General features: G+C 52.3%; 2 protein-coding genes across 4 annotated transcripts; one reads left to right on the top strand and one right to left on the bottom strand.

Annotated features, from left to right (window-relative positions):
- Positions 1–404: 404 nt before the first annotated feature.
- Positions 405–23,586, bottom strand: RAB5C (RAB5C, member RAS oncogene family). 3 transcript variants are annotated; one of them, XM_086357675.1, is made up of 7 exons: positions 23,491–23,586; positions 22,291–22,393; positions 6,525–6,778; positions 4,914–5,065; positions 4,586–4,708; positions 3,155–3,248; positions 1,703–2,627 (listed from the first exon to the last, which is right to left on the bottom strand). In XM_086357675.1, the coding sequence occupies exons 3-7, from the start codon at positions 6,688–6,690 to the stop codon at positions 2,512–2,514; spliced, it is 651 nt and encodes a 216-aa protein (XP_086213801.1). In that variant the 5' UTR covers positions 6,691–6,778; positions 22,291–22,393; positions 23,491–23,586; the 3' UTR covers positions 1,703–2,511. The 3 variants fall into 3 exon arrangements, with proteins under 3 accessions (XP_086213800.1, XP_086213801.1, XP_086213802.1); XM_086357674.1 differs by lacking the exon at positions 22,291–22,393 and having other exon boundaries at positions 405–2,627; XM_086357676.1 differs by lacking the exons at positions 22,291–22,393; positions 23,491–23,586 and adding an exon at positions 11,637–11,792.
- On the top strand, positions 414–930 carry HSPB9 (heat shock protein family B (small) member 9). The gene has a single exon (XM_086357677.1). It carries the CDS (start codon positions 427–429, stop codon positions 898–900), a length of 474 nt encoding a protein of 157 aa, XP_086213803.1. The 5' UTR covers positions 414–426; the 3' UTR covers positions 901–930.
- Positions 23,587–23,667: the final 81 nt, after the last annotated feature.

Raw genomic sequence — 23,667 nt, 5'->3', positions numbered from 1 at the left:
CCTGATTCGGAGAAGAGCAAGAGTCTCACGGCTCAATCTCATCTTCACTCCGTGCTGGTGACCGCTGCAGGGTTGGGCTCAAGCGCTGCCAACCTCTTTTGGCTTATCTCGTGGGGTCACAGCCCCGGCCGCTTGGCCCTCTGATGGAGGTGGGGAAGAGCCCTGACCAAAAAGGGGCAGGATCTGGGATAAAAGCAGCAGCAGGAGGCTACAGAGCAGCTGCCAACCTGACCCGTGGAGGTAGGACGTGCAGAACTGACCCCAAACTCAGCGGAAGCGAACCTCTCTGGAAGCCAAGGGAGCGCCCTGCTCAGAGCTGCGCAGTGCAGCGAGAGCGTAGCCACGCGGGGCCACGAGGCCCCGCCCCCCAGCTCCGACTGGCCGCTAAGTTCTGAGCCTCGAGCACAACAGCAGTTGCTCACTCGGATGCAGCGGGTTGGTAGCAGTCTCCCTAGCGGGAGCCAGTCGGCCTCCCAATGTCCCAGCGTGGCCTTTACTGAACGGAACCAGGTGGCCACTCTACCGGTGCAGCGGCTCACGGAGGATGCAGCAGCTGTGCGGGACAACGTCCACACGGAGGATGGCTTCCAGATGAAACTGTATGCCCATGGCTTCACCCCCGAGGAGCTGTTGGTTCAAGTGAACAGCGGGTGCCTGGTGGTGACTGGCCAGCGACAACTGGAGGGCTGCAACCCGGATGGGACCGGCTTCCGCGTGGCGCAGAAGGTGCACCAGCAGATGTCACTACCACCGGACCTGGACCCCGCTGCCATGACTTGCTGCCTGACCCCCTCCGGCCAGCTGTGTGTCCGTGGCCAGTGCCGGGCACTGCCTCCCTCTGAGGCTCAAACAGGACCCGCCTCAAGATTCAGAAGCCGTGGCTCTAAGAAACTAGCCTGACCCAGTAAACAACCACCGTAGTGAGCAACAGCTTCAGTGTCCGTGGTCTTTTCTTGGGGCTGGGATCAGAGGTGGAAGTAGAACAAAGGTAGAAGGCCAAGGGGAGGGCCCAGAGGGGCAGGAAAGGCACCTCAAGGTGGTGGTCTATCATAAATCGGGCCCAGGGGGAAGCTAGAGGGGCCGTGAGCAGTATTGTTTCACTCAGCTCGGCTCACTGCTTGGACCAGCAGCTCCAGCAGGGAGCAGCAGAGAGCCGAAAGGGCCCCACCATCACTGAACTCCGGGACCAGGAGAGGGCCCCGGGAGAGACCGGGGACCAGGTGACTTGGATCTGGTGTGGAGCTGCTGCTGTCTTGGCCTTAGGACTAGCGAAGTTTCCAAAGGTCTTAGGTGTTCCTTCTTCTTCAGGGAAAAGGGTGAGAGGACCCCATTCCCTCACCAGCCTAGTACAGACTAGTCAAGAAACCCCAAAGAGGCTGTTTCTGATGTTTAGAGACCAACTGTTTTCAAATACAGACTGCAGATGCCCCAATAAAATCTGGAGGGGGTTGGGGAGAGGCAAATACTGGACCCTCAACTTTCATCTTGGTGAGATTCAGCCTCAGCTCACTCTTACCCACACCACCCAGTTAGAGCTGGCCTCTCTCTCTTGGTTACCATGACCACCAACATCCCCTCACTTTAGATGGGGAAGAACGCTTTTGTTTAAGATTTAGAGGTTCATGTGAAGTTAACTTCAAGTAAGCTGGAGAGGCTATGGCCTGATAAACTCTGCCAAGAAGAAAAGGAAGACAAGCGGGAGGTCGATCGATCGGCTGACTATATTGACAAGATACTGATTGGTTACATGTTGAAGAAAACATACAATACAAAATACAGAAAAAGTTGGTTCCATTCCCTCCCACTACCCCCCCTTACCCACCCACCCCCAAATACTCATCATCGTGATTTGGTCAGAACAGGGCTCAGAGCCAGAGGTCAGGGTGACCAAGGAAGAGGGGGAAGAGGGCTATGAGCAATGGGTTCGTGGCTGTCACAATAATGCTGTGGTAATGCTGTGAGTTCTCTCCCAGCTGTGAGTTGGGGGGTAAGGCGGGCACTGCAGCCTGATGACCGCCAGCTGAGGGAAGAGCTGCCTCTCCCTTCCCTGGCCCCAAGGGCCTGCCCCGCCACCCAGAACCAAGCACACTCCAGACACAGTAAGGATATGGATGCTCCTGCTGAGCCCGCTAGTCAGCAAGAGGGGAAGAAGGGTAACTGATCCAACCCCTGCCTCCCCACACACCAGGGTGGGGGTGGAACAAGGGCATGTGGCTACTACCAGCAGAAAAAGAGGGGGGAGAGCAGTAGAAAGGGCAGGAAATGGGAAGAGCAGATCATATATATTAAAAAAGTGACTTAAGACTTAAAATTGAATTAGTATTTGTACAGAAAGGTGCAGGTGGAATAACTCACTCCGGCCTATGATCAAAATGATACGGAGAAATCATGGTGGACCCCTCCCCCTGCCCCCCAGTGGTGGCCCGAGTCGTTAAGTGCGATTGGTTAGAGTGGATTCCAGTCGGGTCATTGAGGCGGAGGAGGTGGGGGCAGTGGGCAGGCAAGGGGGGCTCAGTTGCTGCAGCACTGGCTCCGGCTGGCAGGGTTGTTCTCCTGGAGGTCCACGCCTCGGTTCCGGCCTGGAGCACCAGCTGCATTCTGGGGTTCATTCTTGGGAAGCTTCTTAGCTGTTGGGAGAGGAACAGGAAGATGTGTGTTTGTGAGGAAACCCCAGTACTCTCCCAAGTCCACTTGGGTACCACCCAATCAGTGATACCCAGCATACTGATGGCTTCACTTCTATGTGCCAAGTGCATTCAGGGTCTTTCAGAATACTGAGGCAAAGAGGGGTTAAATAACTCTCCCAGGACCACACAGTTTAATAAGTGGGAGAGCAAGGATTCAAACCCACCCAGGATGACTCTAGAGCCAAATGAGGAGAAAAAAAAAAGAATCCTAAGTAGTGGGTAGGGAGCTGGTGGTGTATAGTTTTAGATGGTGGTACAATAAAGGGTCTGGAAATGAAGTCCTGAGACTTGGGCTCAGGTTTTAGAAACTCCTGGAGTGAACTATATTTATCTGAGAGATGAAAAAGAAAATTTTATCAAAATATTAAAAATGGTAAAAGATCTGTTGATGAAGGGACCCCACAGACCCCACAGACAGCAAGCAAGTAATACACCCTGGCTGGGGGAGGGGAACAGAGGCAACTTACCTATAGCCATGAAAATTTCATTCACGTTCATCGCAGTCTTTGCTGATGTCTCCATGAACAGCAAACTGTTGTCCTCTGCATAGGCTTGTGCTTCCTGATTTGAACAGAGGTGAGAGAGTGAGTCAGAGAAGGCGATGGCACCCCACTCCAGTACTCTTGTCTGGAAAATCGCATGGATGGACTGGTAGGCTGCAGTCCATGGGGTCGCTGAGAGTCGGACACGACCGAGCGACTTCACTTTCACTTTTCACTTTCCTGCATTGGAGAGGGAAATGGCAACACACTCCAGTGTTCTTGCCTGGAGAATCCCAGGGACGGGGGAGCCTGGTGGGCTGCCGTCTATGGGGTCGCACAGAGTCGGACACGACTGAAGCGACTTAGCAGCAGAGAAAGTGAGTGGGAGGGAAACACTGGCAGGGGCTGAGACCCAGGAGAACTGTCCCTGATTACATTGTCTTCCATACGATAGAGACAATGCAGCAGTTTTCAGGCCTAAGGCACCCTGTTCTGAGTTCTCCACATCACACACAGCACCTCTCAGCTCACACACATCAGCAGATGTCTGACTCAAGTATCCATGGGCCCCAGTTCTGCCCTTGCTTTTCAAAATTACTAGGCTAGAAAATATTTCTAGAAAGTTATCCTACAAATAAATACACTCACACACTTGGACAAAAGTATGTGGATGTTGACTACGGCACTGTTTCTAGTCTTTTGTAATTACACACAACCTAGAAATCCATCAGGTGGGAACTGGTTAAAAAAAACACACAGTATGTAAAGAAAGAGATTCATTGGCCTGATGCAAAGAGCCGACTCACTAGAAAACACCCTGAAGCTGGGAAAGACTGAGGGCAAGAGAAGGGGGTGACAGAGGATGAGATGGTTGGATGGCAAACTCAATGGACATGAGTTTGAGCAAACTCAGGGAGATAGTGAAGGACAGGGAAGCCTGGCATGCCACAGTTCATGGGGTCACAAAGAGTTGTACACGATTTATCGACTGAACAACAAGACTTGTGCATATTTTCCAGAAAGACAAGAAAGTGAGAGGAATTTGGAGGAAATGGAACTGAGTTTCTAGGGTTAGAGACCCAAATTTCATCCTATATACTTTCCTGTACTGTTAAAAATTTCTGATGTGCACATGTTTAAAAAAAAAAGTTTTTTTTACTGTTTTGTTAAAAAGTCAGTTTATAGAAAAAGTAAGCTGAAGCTTCTGCTATCTACACACACACACATCCAACCCTGATGAACACAGAAGGCAGAGCGGCGGACGACACTCCCTTTAGGCTGTGCTCGAGCCGTGAGGGGACTCAAGACAGCAGCTCCCCTACCACCAGCTGTGGCAGTCCTTCGAAAAGCCCGAGCAGCCTGGGGAAGCCTAGTGGAGCCAGCTTGTCCTCCCACCAAGTCTTCTCTGTCCCCCACCTGGAACTCCACGGCTCTCTTGCTGGCCAGGTCCGCCTTGTTGCCCGCAAGCGCGATGACGATGTTGGGGCTGGCCTGCCTCTGTAACTCCTTCACCCAGTTCTTGGCCCGTGCAAAGGTATCCTGGGGAAACAGGGCCAGAGCGTCAGCAGGACAGGGTGGGCCTTCTGTCCAGGGCCGCTCACTGGAGAGGCTGGAGCTGACAGTGCCCAGGTGTCTAAGATGTCACCACCCTAAAGATTCTGGAGAGATGCCCGCCAACACCAGAGGAAATGTGCCCACACCCCAAACAGGAATAAAGAGTGGAGAAGCAAGAGAAAATCTTTACTGTGTTGGTGATGTCGTAGACCACGATGGCAGCCTGGGCCCCCCGATAGTACATGGGGGCCAGGCTGTGATACCGCTCCTGTCCAGCTGTGTCCCAGATCTCAAACTTGACTGTTGTGTCGTCCAAGCAGACGGTCTGTGTGAGGAAGGCCGCTGGAAGAGGGAAGGCGGTGTTATCAGGTGTGGAAGAGCTGAGAAGACACCCCCACACATCTGTGCTGAGCCATCCAGGCGCTGGCGCTTAGAAGCCTGCTGCTGACGGGGGCACCGAAAACCCCCAAGCTGGCGGCCAGAGCAGCTGAGCATGGCAGGCAGAGCTGGTGCTTCTGTGTGTCGAGGGGGCCGGGGCTGCACAGGCTTTTCAGACCCAGCCAGGCGGGAGTGGGAGGAGAAGGGAAGCTATTTCAGAAGCCCTCCCTGAAGGACAGCAGCCAGGGGCAGGAGAGGAAGATTCCAGGAGAAACCCGGCTCCAACCACAAAAGGGTGGGCCCAATGCCCCTCCTCCACTCTCCCATCAGAGAACACTGAGCCCCTCTGCTCCAGCCCACGGGTGTCGCTGGCCTTTGGTGTCCTGAGGACACTCTCACACGCTCAGCTATACTGGGGAAGAATGAAGTACACGCCGTGCTACTGCCAGGCAGGGGCTGGGTGACTGGCTTCCCACCGCCGCCCCTGCCACCTCCAGGCATGCCGGCTGGCCGCCACCCTTGGCTTTGCCCTCGACTCACTCCTGACTGGCTTGACCTTCAGGGAACACAGTGACCCTGTCTTTGGCCGGGGGAGGCAGGGGAACACTCAGCACCTGTGCATGTGCTTCAAAGCAAGAGTCTTGGAGCTGCGACTGGCAGGCGGGAGAGCCAGCAGAGGACTCTGAGCAGCTCTGTGGAGGAAGCTGGCCCTCTGCGGCCACCCACCCCACACCTCCCTGAGGGGCCTGGGGCACTGCCTCACTTCCCCCTCTCAGCTCCTGACTGGAGTGCTGAGGAGGCAGCTGAAGACTGCTGACACGGCCCATTCTGTTTCCAGCTGCCTGGAAACCTCCTACCAACCAAGAGGGTAGAAAAAGGATGACTCAAGCCCAAGGTCAGCCCCAGCCCCTCGAGGAGGGTACTGGCCACTGAGGCAGGAGGCTGAGGCCAGACCCTCACATGCTACCCGCCAGGAAATCACTAGGAAATCAGTGACAGGCTCTGAGCTCAAGAAGGGCTAAAGGTCAGCTTCAGAAACACCAGCCCACTCACAAGGCCATTTCCCCATTCCGGGGTTGACGCACTGCCTGGTTGTGGTAAGAAGATAAGAATCCTCAGAGACCCAGGTGGAGCCCTCCCGTCCCAGGTCAGTGAGGGGTGTACCTCGGGCCACACAAGTAAACCAAGAGGTAGAACCAGGGGAGGAAGGCGGTTTTAGTCTCTCAGATTATTCTCACTAAATGTCTGTTGGGACACAGACATGGAGACCAGCTGCTGGATTCAATCCCAGGGCTTAGGGGAGGCAAGCTGCTGCCGCCTGAGGCATGCTTAGCCTGTGGGCAGTTAGCATCCCTTCTCCTCGATGCCCAGGCATTTCTTCCACTTCCCTGAGACCACCATCCCCGCCCTTGGGCCCACTCACCTCCAATTGTGCTCTCCTGGTACTCGTGGAACTGACCCTTGACGAAGCGGAGGACGAGGCTGGATTTGCCCACCGCGGACTCCCCCAGCAGGACCAGCTTAAACTGACAGATCTTGTTGCCAGCAGCTGGTCCGTTGGGTCGCGCTGCGCCTCCCCGACCCGCCATGGCCCGTCCCGCTGTAGTGGTACCAGTGAGCGTGGGGGCAGGGGCCGGTGCTATGCAAAGAGGCACTTAGTGGGGAGGAGGACTCCAACTATAAGGGAGAGATCAGAAGTACTGGGTTAGTACAAAGACTGTGGCCCAGCGAGCCCTTCTTAAACCATAGGTCACTCCCTCCGCCTCCTTGACGACCTGGCTGACTGCCTCCCCTCCCCCCCTACGTCCTGCCCCACTCTTCCAAAAGTTAGGACACAAGCCCTCACTAGGCTGTAACTCACATCTCTTGGCCCTACAACCATCTGATGGTAAAGAGAAAAGTGGTCTCCCAACTCTAGGCTCACAGTTCTCAGCACACTGACTTCCCAACCCCAGAAACGTACATTCGCATACAAGTTAACACCCACAGGAAAGGAATGGGCATCTGCCAGTCTGGTGACTGACGGGTAAGTCAACGGGCAACATGGGGTACCAAAAACTGGCTCAGAAGATTCTAGGATCTAGCTCAACAAACAATGGACCTCTGGCCTGGTAGCTCAGATCACAGCCCGCCTCTGGGCAAAGCCAGAGTGGGAGGTGAGGCCAACCAGGAAATGGAGAGTCCCCGTGGAAAGCTTCTCAGACAAGGTGCTCGGTCAACCTCGTGGGCATTTGGGGACCAGGGCCCGGCCAGGTCCAAGTTGTTATCAAAAGAGTCGTTCTGTCCTGTCATCTCCAGAAGGACTGACCAACTTTCTCAATCTGAGGCTGGACTGTGCGCTGGAATCAAAGCTTCATTTCACTCCCTCCTCCTGAGCCTCTCCCCCCGCCCTCCACCAGCTCTCTCATTTCTGATGGCCCAGAAGTCTCACACACATTAAAAAACCAAACACACACAAAACCAAACACACACCGCAGCCAGCCAGCTCTGCTGGCAGTCAGAAGGGCTGCCAAATTTCCCTTTTAAATAGAGACCTCAGTTCCATTCTCCACTGGCAGAGGCAGAGGGCGACATGGAGGAGGACAAGGGGGGAGGTGTGGATGGGCGGAGACAAACATGGGAGCCAAGACCTCGTATCCCCCCACCCCACCAGGAGCTGGTGCTCCTACACCGGCATCTTAGTTCTGTTAGTGGTGGTTGGGACTGAAAAGAAGGCTGAGGCACCCATCTCCAGAAGCCTCTAGAAGACTAACGGGTATCAGAACATACACAGAATGTCTGAAACGAACTCTGTGAGTAGGTACTGTATCCTGAAGGCTCTGTGGGGCATCTGAACCTAAGCTGAGAAGAAAAGGTTTGGATGAGACTGCCCTTTGCAGGACAGAGTCTATGCAGGAAGGGTTTCAGAGCGAGACAGCCCGACTGGCCTCTGAGCACGGGGAGCTCGTTCCCCGCCAGTCAAAGGAGAGGGTGTGAATGAAGAGGGGGGTGTTTGTGAGAAGCAGTGGTCTGCGCTCATGTGAGAAGCAGGCACAAAGGGCTCGCTTTGTGCAACCTCAAATCGTTTCTCCACGTCCAAGTTCTCCCAGCAACTCGCTTAAAAAGTGAGCTTCAGGAAGAGTGATTCACTAACCAGGAACAAGAGTTTCCTTTCTGGATGGCTCTAAAGGAAAAGAGGTTTGAAGTGGGGGCCACCTATTCCCCAAGAGCACACGGAAGGAAGTATGGGGGGGGTCCTTAGTTGGTGACAAGAAATGCTAGTTTTGAAATATTTTCTTGTTTCAGATGCTTTCTCTTTCACCCCAGTCAGTGATATTGGCAAGACCCTCCCCTGCACCCTCGAGGCCAGGTCTGTGCTTTCGCTCTTTTGTCGCCTTCCTCTCAATGTTCTGAACAAACAGGGAATTCAAAGAGCGCTCAGCAAATGAAATGGTTTTCAGAAACAGCTATTTACTGAACAACTGCACAACCGGCATCTCCTTTAAGCTTTAAAACCATCTCCTATTTTTCAGATAAATAGCCTGCTGCTTAGGTGTTAACTGCCCTGCTCAGAGCCACCCAGCATGTGGTGACGGAACCTGGATGCCAGCCACGGTCCCCGCTGTAGGGGGCACTGTGGAGGCAACGCCCTCCCTCTGTGTTTGGTTTTGAGCGGCTGGGTGAATGAGACTTTCCTTTTGTGGCAGGAGTTTGCTGGCCCAGCAAGGGCTGGCTCTGGCTGCCAATCACAGCCACCCTGAAGTCCCTGTGTACTCTTGCCACCAGTGGGAGGAGCTGCCCAGGGCCAGGCGACAGCGACAGTGTGAAACCACGATGGAATTACGGGTTGGTTATTACCATGAATCCACGTGATGCGTGATCTTGGCCCAGCAACAAAGTGTGGCTGGGGCACTGGAGAAGGAGGTATGAATGAGTGGGGAAAGGGGAACAGGAGGTGAAGACACAATTCCAAGAAAACCAAAGCAGCTGTGGCTGAGGGTTACTGGGGTGGGGGGTAACCAGCACTCACAAGTCAAGAAAAATAGAGGTAACACTTAAGTTTTGCTCTTATCAAACCAGTGGGTTTCCAAACCTGCCCAGACAACTCTGATTTTTTTAAACAAGTCAGAAGAAGAGACATATAATTTTTATGCAGTGGTTCTCAACCCGGTCTACACAACAAAACCACTCGTGCAGTCAGCCCCCGGAGGCTCCGGTGCAGGCTGCAGAAGGGCCTGGCGTCTGCATTTTACAACTCGCTGCAGGAGCTCTGCCTAGTACAAACTGGCCGGGGCCATGTCCCTCCTGGATGCTGGGCCCGCTTGCAGAGACACCTGAGCAGGCACACACAGCAGTTTTTTATGGCCTGTGCCTCGTGGTTTTCCTGGCCCCACTCAGTGATCACATGAGCCGAGGTCTTGAACCTTCCCAGACACTAAGGCACAGAGGAAGTTGATTTTGTCACCAAGGGCACACGGAGACATGGAGGTGCCTAAGACAGGCAAAGGCCATACTCCGAGGCCCCAGGAAGCCCTAAGCCCTCCCCTCCCAAGACTGGGAAGTCAGAGACGGACCCCTGGCAGGTGGTAAAGGTGAAGTCACTGAGCTGGGCTTCTGTCTGGGAACCCTTCCTCCTGAACCAGCAGCTAGATTACCCACAGGTGCAGTCAAGTGGTGGCATTCTAACCCAAAATGACACAGTAAAAGTCAGTCTTCTTTCAGATTGAAATCCATCCAATTCTGTTGAAGAGCTGTCCAGCCCAGCCTGAGACCAAGGGGGTAAGAGAAAGAGGAAAAAAAGAGCAGGATGCTGCTGTTCTGACCTCTGGACACTTAGATGTTGCTCAGTGCACGCATGCTTAGTCACCCAGTCGTGTCTGACTCTGCTGTAGACTATAGCCCGCCAGGCACAGGCAAGAATACTGGAGTGGGTAGCCATTCCCTTCTCCGGGGGATCTTCCCGACCCAGGGATCAAACCTGGGTCTCCTGAATTGCAGGCAGACTCTACTGTCTAAGCCACCAGGTCAGTGGATCTCAAACTTTTTTCCATCAGAATCACCCACTAGGTTTAGAAAATAGGCCTGACCAACTGCATCTAGAATCTCTAGGGGTGGAGTCTAGAAATCAGTGTTTTTAAAATAAGTCTCTTTGGGACTTTCTGAGTGGTCCAGTGGTTAAGAATCTGCCTTCCAATGCAAGAGACTCGGGTTCCATCCCTGATCGAGGAACCCCACATATCACAGGGCAATTAAGCCTGCACTCTGCAGCTACTGAGGTCCATACACTCCAGAGCCTGTGCACCACCATGAAAGCTCCAGCATGATGCAACTGAGACCTGGAGCAGCCAAAAAAATTAATTAATTAAAAAAACAAAAAACATAACAACAAAAAATAAAATAAGTTTCCCAGTAATTCCCTGGCAGTCCAGTGGTTAGGATTCAGTGCTTTCACTGCTAAGAGCCTAGGTTCAATCCCTGGTCAGCGAACTAAGATCCCACAAGCTGTGAAGCATGGCCAAAAACCCAAAATAATAAAATAAAAGTAAGTTCCCTAAGTGATTCTAGGTGGTTGATTTAAGCCCAAGAGTTGCAGCTGACACAGGAAGGAGGGAGGAAAATGAGAGACAGAAAGGCACCCCCAGATGGGTACTGTGGACAGTACAGGTGAAGCAAGCTGGGGGTGGGGACTGGCTCTTGGCTTTACCCAACACCTGAAGCCTTCTCCAAGATACCACATGCTGCTGGAATGTCACCCCTCCCCCCAAGCATCCATACCCTTCTCTAATCCATGAAGTCACCCACTTTATATGCTCTGTCCTTCCTGGTAAAGAGTGAGCAATTCCAGCTGGTGGGTGTCTCTCGAACTTCCTGTTTGCTTCAGAAACTTCCTCTAGCTGAGAGTCCCGGCACAGCGTGGATAGTGAGCAGATTAGGGAAACCAGATTTCGTTTTGGCCAGAGGCTGGGCTGAGACTCTAGACTTGCTTACTCAAGGTTAGCCTTGGGGGTTGGGGGGTGCTGGCCAGTGACTGTTCAGCTATACTTTACTCTGGATAAGAGCATTCCTGAATATTTAACACGGTGAGAATTGGGCAAGAGGACAGCAGAAGCAACCTGTTAGCTTAAAGAGAATGAGCAAATCAGGGAAGGTAGGAGAGTTAATTAGGTTCAAAAGGTAAGGTGTGGGGACTTCCCTGGTGATCCAGTGGTTAACAATCAGCCTGCCAATGAAGGGGACACGGGTTTGATCCCTGGTCTAGGAACACCCCACAAACCTTAGAACAACTAGGCCCGTGTACCACAACTACTGAGCCCACGCTCCATAACGAGAGAAGCCACTGCGATGAGAAGCCTGCACACCACAACCAGAGAAAGCAGCAGCAACGAAGGCCCAGCACGGCCAAAATAAAATAAACACAAATTTCTTTTTTAAATCTAAGGTGTAAGACACTAAAAAGCTCAGATCAGCAGGGGAGCTGACTCACCCCTAGACTTAAAAGCACAGGGGAAAACCAGAACCACCATGACTGGAACCCAGGACCAGAAGGCAGACTCACAGCAGGACTACCCCGGCCTCCAGCTGGTGGCAGATCCAGAGAGACAGGAGCCCAGATCCACAGGAGGTACCACACCCTTTCCCAGCACTATTAGCAGTCAGGACTTGGGAGACTGAACTGGGTTTGGTTAAAGCCTGAGTGACCTTGGCCAAGTCAGACGAGTGACCGCTGTCAGCTTCAGTCCCTTGTCCCTTATCTAGTAAATGGTATTACCTAACACCAATCACACAGCGTTGTTAAATGAAACAAGATTAAATGAAACAACATGCAGAGTGCATGGCACAGTATCCTCCTGAAGGTGAGGGACTTGTGAACAGCAAGGTTGTTACACTACTAAGAGCCTAACTAACTAGCTTTGACTCATTGGTTGTCAAAGTGCAAAGATTCTCTTCACAATCACAGAGGAGGTGAAGGGGAGGCGAAGTGACTTGCCCAGGGTCACAGCCGGGTGGTGGCAGAGCCCGAGCCCAGGATTATAACTCCAGCAAGGCTCCCCAATCAGAGACAGAAAGCCCAAGAATATTAATAATGCCGCTACATCCACCAAGAGTAACGGGGCCACCAAAATATGGCTTTTAACTGTGGAAAAAGGAGTTTTGTATCAAACTAAAAAAAAGACATGCTGCTGGATGGAAAAGTTCTGTATCTTGATTTAGGAGGTAGACACATGAATGTCTGTCGTTCAGTTGCTAAATCGTGTTCAACTCTTCTGCATTCCCTGCAGCCTGGGGCTGCAGGCTACAGTCCATGGGCAAGAGCTTAGGCTGTAGCCCACAACCCACAAGGTCACGGAGAGTCCGATGCAACTTAGCAACTACACAGCAGCTGCAGCAGGACGGAAGCCCACCAGGCTCTCCTCTGTCCAAGGGATTCTCCAGGCAAGAGTACTGGAGTGGGCTGCCATTTCCTTCTCCAGGGGATCTTCCCAACCCAGGGATCAAACCTGCATCTCCTGCATTGGCAGGTGGATTCTTTACCACTGAGCCACCAGGCGCACCCACGTGGATGTCTACGCAAGCAAAAATGCACTTAAGACTCGTAAGTTTCACTGTATATAAGTTACATGTTAATGAAAAGATTAAAAATGCTGCTGGTACAGAATTTTGCATATAGCAATGAAAACTTAAAGCTTAGAAACATGAGACCAATCTAACTCCCCTGTAGATAAAATATTTTATATTTTAGTATTACAAAAGGCAAAGACAATCCAAAAGATGTTGTCTGAATTAGAAAAAGATCAAAAGAGAGCAAAGATACCCAAACGAACAAGGGGCGAGATAGCAGGATTCAACATAAACAAATATGCCTGCTGTATACATATTAAGAATATACTTATGGTTCGTACTTAATTGTGGGTTAAAGAATTTTAAGGTTGTTTAAAGCTTCAGGGAAAAGCCGACGCTGATGTCTTTTCAGTGCGGAGAAAGAGGTTACAGCGGGGAGACTCTCTGCACTCCCCAAGCAGTCCAGAGGGAAAAGGGTTTAGGGGTGGACTCAAAGAGAGGCATGTCCTCCCTGCGTGACCACTGGCAACTGTGTGGAATCACTACACCGAGGGCCTGAGTCTCATCTGGAGTGTGTAACAGAGGAAGCTGGGCCTTGGAAGCCAGAAGCTTAGCAGTGCACGTAGGTTGAGATCTGGGCAGAATGTGATGGTGTGTCAGGCCAGGGCTGCAGTCTCATCCCACAAGGAAGGAAGGGGCTTGGGAGAGATGGAAGCAGGAGGAGAGGGAAGGGGCGCTACCTTTACAGTCACAGCACGTGACTCCCTATCCAGGGGAAAGGGAGAGAAATCATCCCAGAGGGGGACTCAGAGGGAGTGAGAGGGGAGGGCCCTACTGCTGGGACAGGCTGTGGAATCTGCCCCAGCCCGCCCAACTCCCTCAACCTGGAGCAGTTTCCCCTCTTCCCTTCCAACAGGGAGACTCCACGGGGTTGGGGTCTAGACCCCTGCACCGCAGTGAGGCTGTGAGCACGGGGTCCACCAGCTACACCAACACCTGCCGAAGGGACCGCACGCAGGGACACCAAGAGGCTCACACCCTGGTTACACATGACCGAGTGGGCCTTCCCCTGTGTCTGGAGCCGTGCCAAGGAGCAGCCCGGACAGAGCGTGGCCACTCCGGCAGCCCTCTCCCTGGTAGGGGAGGCCAGCGGTGTTGCTCAGCACAGATGCCAGGAGCTGGGTGAAAGCCACCCCTGAGGTCAGAGCCCTGGCCTCCCCGCGCCCGGCCCCAGCAAGAGCCCCAAGAAATCTTTCCCTGATCTCCAAGCTGCTTTCTCAGCCCTCGACCACAGGGCTCCCTGGAGAGGCAGACAGCCGAGTCAGCGCTGGATGGAAACCTCCAGGCCTTCTCTTCCTGTGCCCATGGGCAAAAAGGCTGCTGAGGGGCGGGGGCTTAACTACCGGGATCTGCTGACACGGCCCAGCCAGTGTGCCCATCCATACCATCCATCCAAGGGCCCTGGGCCCCAGGGGCAGCGCTAGGGTTCTCTGCTGGTCACTTGGGTGGCAGGGTGGTGAGGAAGGCCAGACAGACAGGGGTCTGCCTACAGCTGCACCAGGTGAGGCTTGTCTTGCGTACTGATTTGAAGAGGCCCTGGGGGTGCACGGGCCTACCACTGCCACTAAGAGACTCTCTCCCTAAGGCGGCCTGGCCTCCGGCTCGGCACACCTCAGTCCTCAAGGCTATGTCAGAATCTCTGGCCCCATGTAGGGCAGCTCTCTAAGAAGCCTCGAGCAAAAGCCCAACTGGACGTCTGAAACTTTTTTGGTGGCACAAACCCCTGTGCATCCAGCTACAGGGGAGGGGGATGGGACCAAGGCTGTGTGGTGGCTCCCCACCCTCACCCCCATCCCCGGCTCTTCACCTGCCAGGGCCGGGGGGAATGCAAAGAAGAGAGCCGGGCAAGCTTCCTCAGCTTCCTCCCTCATCCCAGCCTATACCTGCTGTGGTTCCGAGTCTGAGTCAAGTGGAAGCCAGTCAGAATGGGTGTAGGATTCCGGCCAACCCACAAGCCTCACGATTCCTCTGTCTGAGCTGTTCATGCTCCTACAGTTCATTTCCTAAGACAGCGCTAACTAGGATCTCAACAACTCAGGGCCCACCGAGTCCTCTGTCTTGGGAAGGTCTCTGCAGGGGCCAGGAGTACCTGCCTGGACAGCGGCTGCTTCCAAGGCTGCCCCAGGCCCAGAAAAGACTCCAAAAACCTTTGCTGAAAGTCAGAGTCATCAGCAACACTTGCCTACCGAGCTACTCATACAAACTGACACCTCTCACAAACCCTTCCTGTCCTTAACAAAATAAAAAAAAAAGGAAAGAAAGAAAGCAAGCCAGTTAAGTTACTGTCCCCGCTTTGTTTTGCCCTTAGCTCCTCAACAGAGAGCAGAGGGCAGAGGTCATGCTCCACAGGCAAGCAGGGGAAAAGAATCAGGTATTAGATCTAGCAAACCAAATTCCTCCTGCTCAGACATCCCACATGCTGTGGTCAGAGGCTGCCCAGCCACCAAGAAACAAGGTCAAAGTTCCTGCTGTGGGGTCTGAGGGATGATGGCTGCTCCAGGGAGCCTGCACGCCAAAGAACAGTATTTTAGGCTGATCTCTCCTTTGTTAAATTTTTGTCGTACAAAATGTCGATGGGTGAGGGGAAGAAGTCAGGCAATGCATGGGTCTCAACAGTTTTGAATGAGTGAATCACACTTCTATTTCATGGCCCCCTTTTCATGACTGTGGTAGGTGGCAAGAGGCTAGAGAACTTGGGGGCTTGAGGGCTGGAAGTGAGAAAGTGAGAGAAACTAAGGGCACTGTTGCAGATGAAACGATCGCAATACAAAATTCTCAAAGGCAGACTATGGGTTTCCCTTTGTTTAAACAGCACATAACATCAAACCTGACGCACAGTGGGTGTTCATCAGTGTGGTGAACCGAGCCTGCGATGCACATACAAACTGGTTAGGTCTGGCGAGCGAATGGGGTAGCTCAAGGCTGCAACACACATCCATCTGCCATACGGTTCGTATCCCTCAACAGAGCCATAGCCCAGAGGAAGAGACGCTTCCGCACTCCAGATAGAACCTCTTAGGTCCCATCTGCACAGGGGTGAGGAGCACCAGGGCTGGAGTCAGACAAACTTCAAGTCTGAGAGTTGCCAGTTCCTAGGGTGGGTCTGTACTGTATCACTGAACCCACCTCCTCACGTGCAAAATAGAGATTAGTAGCACCCATCTCCCGGGCTGCTGGGGAAAGGATGTACAAAAGACTCTCAACCAAGGGCTTGAGGGCGATCTGATGCAGGCAGAGCTCTCCCTGTAAACGTTTGTGGTGGGGAGGTCCCAACAAAGAGGAGTCCTCCATCAAACGTTCCAACACTATTTATTCACGTATTGCTTTTGCTTCCAGTTTTCCTGGACCCCATTTATCAGTGCCCTTCATCTGGAGAGTGTGCTGAGGAGGACAACAGCTCAACTCTGAATACTTCTGTTCCTCTCCCAAATGCCTATGTTGAAACCCTAATGTCCACTGGGATGGTGTTTGGAGGTGGGGCCTTTGGGAGGTGAGGCTGTGAGGGCAGAGCCCTCATGAGTGGGATGAGTACCCTTTTATTAATGAAAGAGACTCCCAGAGAACTCCCCTGCCTCTTCCAGCACGTGAGGACACAGCCAGAGGTGGGCAGTCTGCAACCTGGAAGAGGGCTTCCACCAGAACCCAACTGTGTGGGCCCCCTGATCTTGGACTTCCAGCTTCCAGAAGTATGAGAAACAAATTTCTTTGTTTGGAAGTCACCCAGTCTGCTGTAATTTTGTACAGCTGCCCAAATGGACTAAGACAACAACTTCCCCCAGTGCCTGAGAAAAAGGACCAGCTCACTGCTGATGTCCTGTGTCCTGTAAACAACCATAACCTTGTATTCTCTGGAGACTGACTTCCAAAGCCAGAAGAACAGAGGGTGGGGACCACCACCATTGTCCAAAAAAAAAAAAAAAAAAACACCACAATCAACACTGAGCGAAAGCCCCCAACCAGGCAAACAAGAACTCTTTAAAAAAAATAAAAGTCCCACAACATGGAACATCGTAAAGCCCAAACGGCGTTCCTTCCATCTCAGAGCCTCTTTCAGGAAAGGGAAGAAGTAGTTCAGTTGTGGAGAGGGGGAGGGGACAGCGCTAGGACAGCTGACAGACACCAGAGTTCCTTTTAAAACACCAGGCTGCAAATGCTAGAGATTTGGTAACTGGTGTCATTAATCACCACAGCCTTCAGAGCCGCACAGAGAGCAGTCTGATGACGAGGAGAGTAGCCAGGGTTCGGAGGCCACCCACGCCCGCCCGCACGCCTGGGATGCTTCTGACAGAGCCACCTGAAGGGGACACACGTGCAGCTATGACTAGAAGGCAAGAGGCTTGTAAACCAACTCCTGTTCGGATCCCAAGTTAGCGTTTCCAGCAGGTTACCCATCTTCAGAGGGATGACAGTACAACGGAAGGATTTAAGCTATTCAGTGATTCAGGATCACAGCTCAAACTGACAGCCTGCCCTGAGCCTGCCTGGAGCCACAAACCCTGTGCAAGCCCTCCCAAAGGAGAGGTCTGTTTCTGAATGACAGCAATAGAATGCTGGCCTGGACCACAGGGACTCGCCTACCAGACTCAAGAGTTCTGGAAGGTTTGGCTGGAGAACTTAGCACCTGAAATACAGGAATGGTTATGAACCTCATCCTTCCAAATGGATAGTAAACTCCAAAGTAAATACCAAATCCGACCATTCTGGGCTCAGTCAAAAAGCATCAGGCAGAGGGTAGGAGAAGTACGGAGAAGCAGCTGCTGGCCACTGGGGTCAGCTCCCAGGAGTCTCCCGGGGTGGATTTCCCCGGTGCCGCTCCACCTCACCTACCCCTGGAGGCTTCAGCAACTATGACTAACCATTAAGAGGAGAAATAACTTGAGCCCAACCATATAACTCCATATCAACACAGCTGAGAGGAAGCATTTGCTAAAAAGGAGGGGCCCTGCAGAGCCAGCTGATTCTAGGACCAGGGCAGGAAACACACAAGGTAAGCCTGAAGCACCTTGCAGCGCCAAAAAGTAAGGAAGTGCTTACAAAAATGAAAACCAAAACACTCCGAGACGTTGGGGGTGGGTCAAAGGGAGCTGGAAGAGCTCTCAGGGACCAAAGCGGGGACAACCTGAACAATGAAGTAGCACTGGATTATAAACCTCAGTGTAAAATAAACACCCATGAGTCCATACTGATATAACTAATTGAATACATAAATGGGGAAGGATAGCCAGATCTTCTGTGTACGAGAATTCGAAACAACCCACGTAGATCCTCTGCCCGGGGGGCGAGGAGCCTAACTCCCCTCCTCTCCAGTGTGGACTTCTCAGAGGGGCTTCCTTCCAAGAAGGAGAGCACAAAAAGGGGCAGGGAAGATGATGATGTGGGAAAGCCCGACAAACACCTCAGCCGGCGACCAAAGCTGATGCTGGCAGTGGTAATCACGCAGAGCGTACGCATCCTCGATATGATGTGGTGAGAATGGCACTTTAGCTCTGTGGTCTTCCTCCCCAAAACCCATAGCCCCAGTATAACCATGAGGAAAATACTAGACCAGTCCCAAGCGAAAGATATGCTATAAAATATCTGACCAAAATTCCTCAAAACTGTCAAGGTCATCAAGAACAAGGAGAGTCTAGGAAAACGTCACAGCTGAGAGGAACCTACGGAGATTTAACAACTGAAGGTAATGTGGTGTCCTGTACGGGATCCTGGAACAGAAAGAGAACACTAGATAAAAACCAGGGAGATGTGGGATTTCCCTGGCAGTCCAGTGGTAAGAGTCTACGCTCCCGATGCAGGGGGCCCGGGTTCAATCCCTGGTCAGGGAACTGGATCCTACAGGTGGCAACTAAGAGCTTGTACGCCACAGTGAAGACCGAAGATCCCGCGTGCCGCACCCAAGACCTGGCACCGCCAAATCAACCAAGCGATTAATTTTTATAAAAAAGGCAACTGTGAATAAACTGTGGACTTCAGTTAATAATAATGCATAACGGGTTCATTAATTGTAACACATGTACAATACTAATGTAAGATACTAATCACAGTGGAAGCCATGTGGGAGCAGGGGTGGGGGGTGCAGTTGGGCAAAAACTCTAGGACCTTTGCAACTTTTCTGCCAACACCACTTTCTCAGGCCCACTCTTACTCAAGAATGAGCCTTGTGCAGATGTGCAAGCGAGGACCCAGGGACCAGAGCCGAGTTCACTTCCATCAACCCTTGCCAAACCCTGGCCTGGGGTCAGCACTGCCCCACCACCACACACAGCCACAGGGGCACAGCGACCAGGTGTGCGGGCGCTGGGAGGCAGTCAGTGGACCACGGATGGCCACGGCCATGCTCTTTCCCGATGAAACCTTGTGTGGGACGTGATATCCGGACAGCTCTACCCTCTAGAAATTGAGTTGGTGACCTGTCTCTGCCCCTTCTGTCACCTGTGCTGTAGCATTCATCTTGTTCACCTGTCTGCCTTCCTATCTCTGAGCAACTATGTGGCGGCTGGACGAAGAAATGAATCAGAGGGATGTGAGCCCGAATCCCAGGTTGACCACATCCTCGCTGGGTGAGTTAGAGGAAACGGGCTGCCATCTGCTTCAAGGGCAGGTCTGAATGTCTGCCCTTTCCTTGGACAACCACAGTGGGGGGCCTGCTATGCTGGGTGCCAGGATGGCACAGAGACAGAATAGGACACGACTGGCGCCTCCACGGGGCTCATCTGCTAGACAAGGAGGCAGACCATAAGCAATGAAAGGAAAGCACAAGCAAGAGGAAAGCCCTCAGCCTCCCTCGGGGGAGGAGGGCTTCACAGCGAAGTGATGTTCCAGCTGCGCTTTGAGAGAAAAGTTGGGCTCTGCGCCTCACAGGCGAGAAGCGGAGAAGGGCCTTCCATGCAAAGGCAAGAGCACACAGTTCGCCCAGAGACAGGGTGAGGAGGGGCCCGAGCACACTCTCAACTCTCCCCCTGCTCTGCCACTCACTCCACCGTACCCTGGGGACTGAGTCCAGTCAGTCTGTCCTTCCACACAGGAAGCACGATTCAAAAATGTAGCTTTTATTTGGATGATTGTTCCTGTATACAGGACATGGGATAGTTACTCTGAAAACTAACCTTCTACAGTACCAAGCTATTAATGCAGAGGACTTAAGAAACACTCCAAAAAAAAAAAAAAGAAATACTCCAGGTCTACTCTGTCAAGGCTCTTGAAAGCACTATTACCTGGGTTGGGGGACATCCTAGTTTACAAATCCTATCTGAAGTGATACTTCTCAAAAGTACCCCTGACTCAACTCAGGCAAGAGAAAATGCAAAAGCCCAGAAATCTGGGAATCGAACCCAAAGCAGCCTGCAGCAACGAAAATATTGTCCTCAAGTTTCCTGTTTTAGCTTAAATATATGCAAACTTGGCATTCCAATCTATAATAGATTCAGGATTGTCTGAGTATAAAAACGTCTAAAACTGAGTAAGACTGAATTGCTTAGGAGATGCAAAGATCCATGTTCTGAGTATCCAGTGGGTCTGAGGACCCCCAGTGGGAGGAGCAGAATCATGGCCTTAGCGTTCTCTTCTGTAAAATGGGAACACAACCCACATCAATTCCCCCTTGTTCCCCATCCACGGAACAAGACAACATGGCAACCATCCAGCCAAGCACCGTGCATCACAGTAAAAACTGGCAGAAACACTGACTCAGAATCCTAGGGATAAATTACGATGTACCTTCAAAACCCCATGGACCTTGTGAGTATCTATTCTGTGCCAGGGAACAGACTAACTTCTTTGTCCTCTTTGTTTCCACTTTGGCAAGATATTTTGTATCCCCATTTTACTGGAAGAAAGAGAGGCTCAGAGAGGTCAAGTAACAAGTCCAAGGCCACAGAGCTGGTACATGAGGGAGTCCAGATGACAACTTAGGCCTGGTTGACTCTAAAGCTCTCATGCCTTCCACCCCACCACACCACCTCTGTTTACCAGGCAAGGGTTAGAGGAAGAAGGGTCCTTCTGAGAAGTACTTGGTTGGTGGGGCTGAATTTAAATTTCTGACCTTATTCTGTGTTTCCATGTAAACTCCAGTGAAAGGAGCCCCTGGTGGACAGCCACATTCTTCCCACTGCAAGCAGCAGGCAGCACCAGGGGAGAATTGGGAGGCTAAGCAGAGGCCAGCTCCACCAGCTCTCTGCGTCCTTCACCCTGCTCAGAGGGACCGTGAGTCCACTCACTTTTGCTTTCATTTTCCAGCCATCATGACTTCCAGATTCCCAAGAAATTAATGGCATGCAGATGCACGCGAACTCTCAGACCCTGAAGGGTCCTGACTTGAGACTCTTAACTGCCATGGTCCCCAGAAACAGAGGTGAAAGAAGACAGGAGGGCAGGGTGAGGGTGGGGAGGAAAACCAGACTCAGAGAAGGCTGTCGCTGGTGAGGATGCTAAAGGGTCTGCGCCTGGGCCACGGCTTGCCCATCCGAATGTCCATTCCTTCCAAAAACAGGCCAAAGGAGGACCCGCTGTTAGGGAAGATGAGGCACATCAAATCCCAAAACAGACCCAGTCCGACCTTCTTCCGACTGTGTAATCCAAGGCTGGCCACTTAAGTTCCTTCAGCATCGTCTCTAAAGTGGACATACAAGTGCCACAATCTTCCAGCACTCTTGTAAGGAACACATGTGAAAAGAACTTGGCAACTTTAAACTGACTTATAAAAAATTAGTTGTTACCACCCTTCCACAGTATTAAAGCAGAAAAAGGCCTACTGTTTGTCAGAGGCAAGACAGGAGCCAAAGGGCATCAGAGGGGATGGGCTTCTGTCGCACACACAGCCCTCCCTCTCTCTGCCAAGCAGTGTCAGATCTCTGCTGGGACTCTATCATCTCTGGATGACAGAAGTGCCTGCCTAACCCAGGGCACTAATGCCTTCCTGTCTCTGAAAGGGAGAGCTTCTCCTTCAGAAGCCTGCTTTAGAATCAGAGCTGGGAGACCAAGCCCGGACAAAGAAGGTCCCCTCAGAAAGCTAGCCAGCCTCATCCTGGGACTCCCAGAGTTCCAGAAACTACACCCCAATACTGAGGAGGTAAGTTTGGTCAGAGACCAATGGCCAGCAAGCAGCCAGCTTCTCTGACTTTGCCCCTCAGGAACACAGACTGGCCAGACTAGAGAAACTAGGTTGGTCATAGAAGTCTCCAGCAACCTCCAAAGAAGTTCAGAGAGACAGAGAGAGAGCTTGTGACCTGACTGTTGACACTAACAAGGTTTTTTTGTTGTTCAATAAAAAATGAAATAAGTGCATCCTAGGTCTAGCTTGAAAGTTCGTAGGAGTCAGACACTGTCCAAAAGAGGTCAAAAAGATCTCAAGGCAAAACAACTGGAATACTTGTAAGGAGCATCCAAGGGCAGTAAAGATGGCCCAGAACACTGAAGAGCTTCAGAAATTCCCAAAGATTGCATGCCTCCCTCCCTTCCTCCACTGTAGATAGCAAGGGTCAGTCATGGCCTTCAGAGTCAGGCTGCACTCACTAAGGTACAGTCTCAGGCCTGTACTTTGGCCACATAACAAAGAACCTCCCAGTTTGGTCTGAGACAGCAGCCATTTCACACACCTAAGTCCTCAGCAGTGGACAAGGATCAGATGTCAGTACGGGCCATCTCTCGGAAAAGCTAGGAGAAATCAGCACTTTCTGGCATGCGTGGGAATTCCTTGGGCTACAAAAAATGAACACATTAAGAACCCAGAGGTGTTACTGTGATCTCAACTTAATTCTCTGCAATCTACGATTTATGTGATCAAGCCCAGAGGGGAATGGAAATAGACCCTGGGACTACAAGTGGTGAGACCTGTTGATCAAGGAGGTGAGTGTGCTTGTATAGGGATGGGAAAGAGATAGCCCAGGACTCTTTAGTTCCAGACTCCTTATTTTTGGTCTTTTCCCTCTTCCCTAAAGACCAACAGACAGAAGTCCCAGGAGGAGCAGTCCCCTCTGAGGCAGCTTGGAACCACTCACGTGCTTTGGGAGGACAGGGCTGGGACTCCAGCAAGTGGGGGGGAGGAGGGGAGAGAGAAGATAATGAATGGGCAGAGCCACCCTGATCTATGTGATCTGTAGCTAGGATTGAGCAAACATCAGCTAAATTGTTCAGAGGCAGGAAGAGTGAGCGATACACTCAAGAGAACACTACTAGAGGACAGGGGCTGAGGGGCCAGACAAGAAGACAGCTCATTCCTAAAGAGTGATCAAGACTTTAAACTCTGCTGAGATCCTGGGTGGCTCTCTGGCTTCAGGAGACAGAGGAAGTTAAGGAGTTGTGGGAGCAGTCTCACCCAGGACCCCCACCCCCACCCCCACCCCGCCCCAGCCCCAGGAAATCGAGATAAAATTCTTCCAGGGCTGGAGGGACAACTGTTTTTGTGGGATGGGGAGTGGGGGGCAAGAAAAAGGCGACAGACAACACTCCGGGCTACCTCTAAAAGAGAAGGGGCACAAGATCCTTCACACCTGACAAAGATTCCTCCAATTCTGGGAGCAGAGGGAGAGGAACTTAGGGTCTCTCCCTCCCACAATCGGACCAGACAGGCCAGAGAAGAGCCACAGAGATTTCCAAAGCTTCAGGAAGGACAGATAAGGGGAGGAAAGAAGAGATCCCCCAGCTTTGGCTCGACGCCTGGGGAGTCCCTTAAGAAGGGGCTACGGGTCGGGGGAGGGATCAGTATCTCCCTAAGCCAGGGTTGGGCGGGAGGAAAGGCTGCCCTGGAGAGGCTTCAACACGAAGGAGACACTGGGTCCCAGGTCAGGCACACTCACGGCGGCTCCGGGGCGGCGGCGTTACTTGGGGCCGGGGCTCGGACAGGCTCCGCTCCTCTCCCCCCGGCGGTGTCCCAGGCTCCGGCCTCCACTTCCGCCTTTCAGCCGCTCCGGATCCGGATCTCCACCTCTGACCCGCCCCTCAGTACTCTCAGGTGACTGACAGGGCAGAGAGAC

This window comes from Bos grunniens, chromosome 19 (assembly GCF_055505025.1).
Source record: "Bos grunniens cultivar Pamir isolate PY7600 chromosome 19, Bosgru_T2T1.0, whole genome shotgun sequence".
Lineage (NCBI taxonomy): Eukaryota > Metazoa > Chordata > Mammalia > Artiodactyla > Bovidae > Bos > Bos grunniens.
The sequence above is the reverse complement of the archived record's forward strand: the minus strand, read 5'-3'. Positions and strand labels throughout refer to the sequence as shown.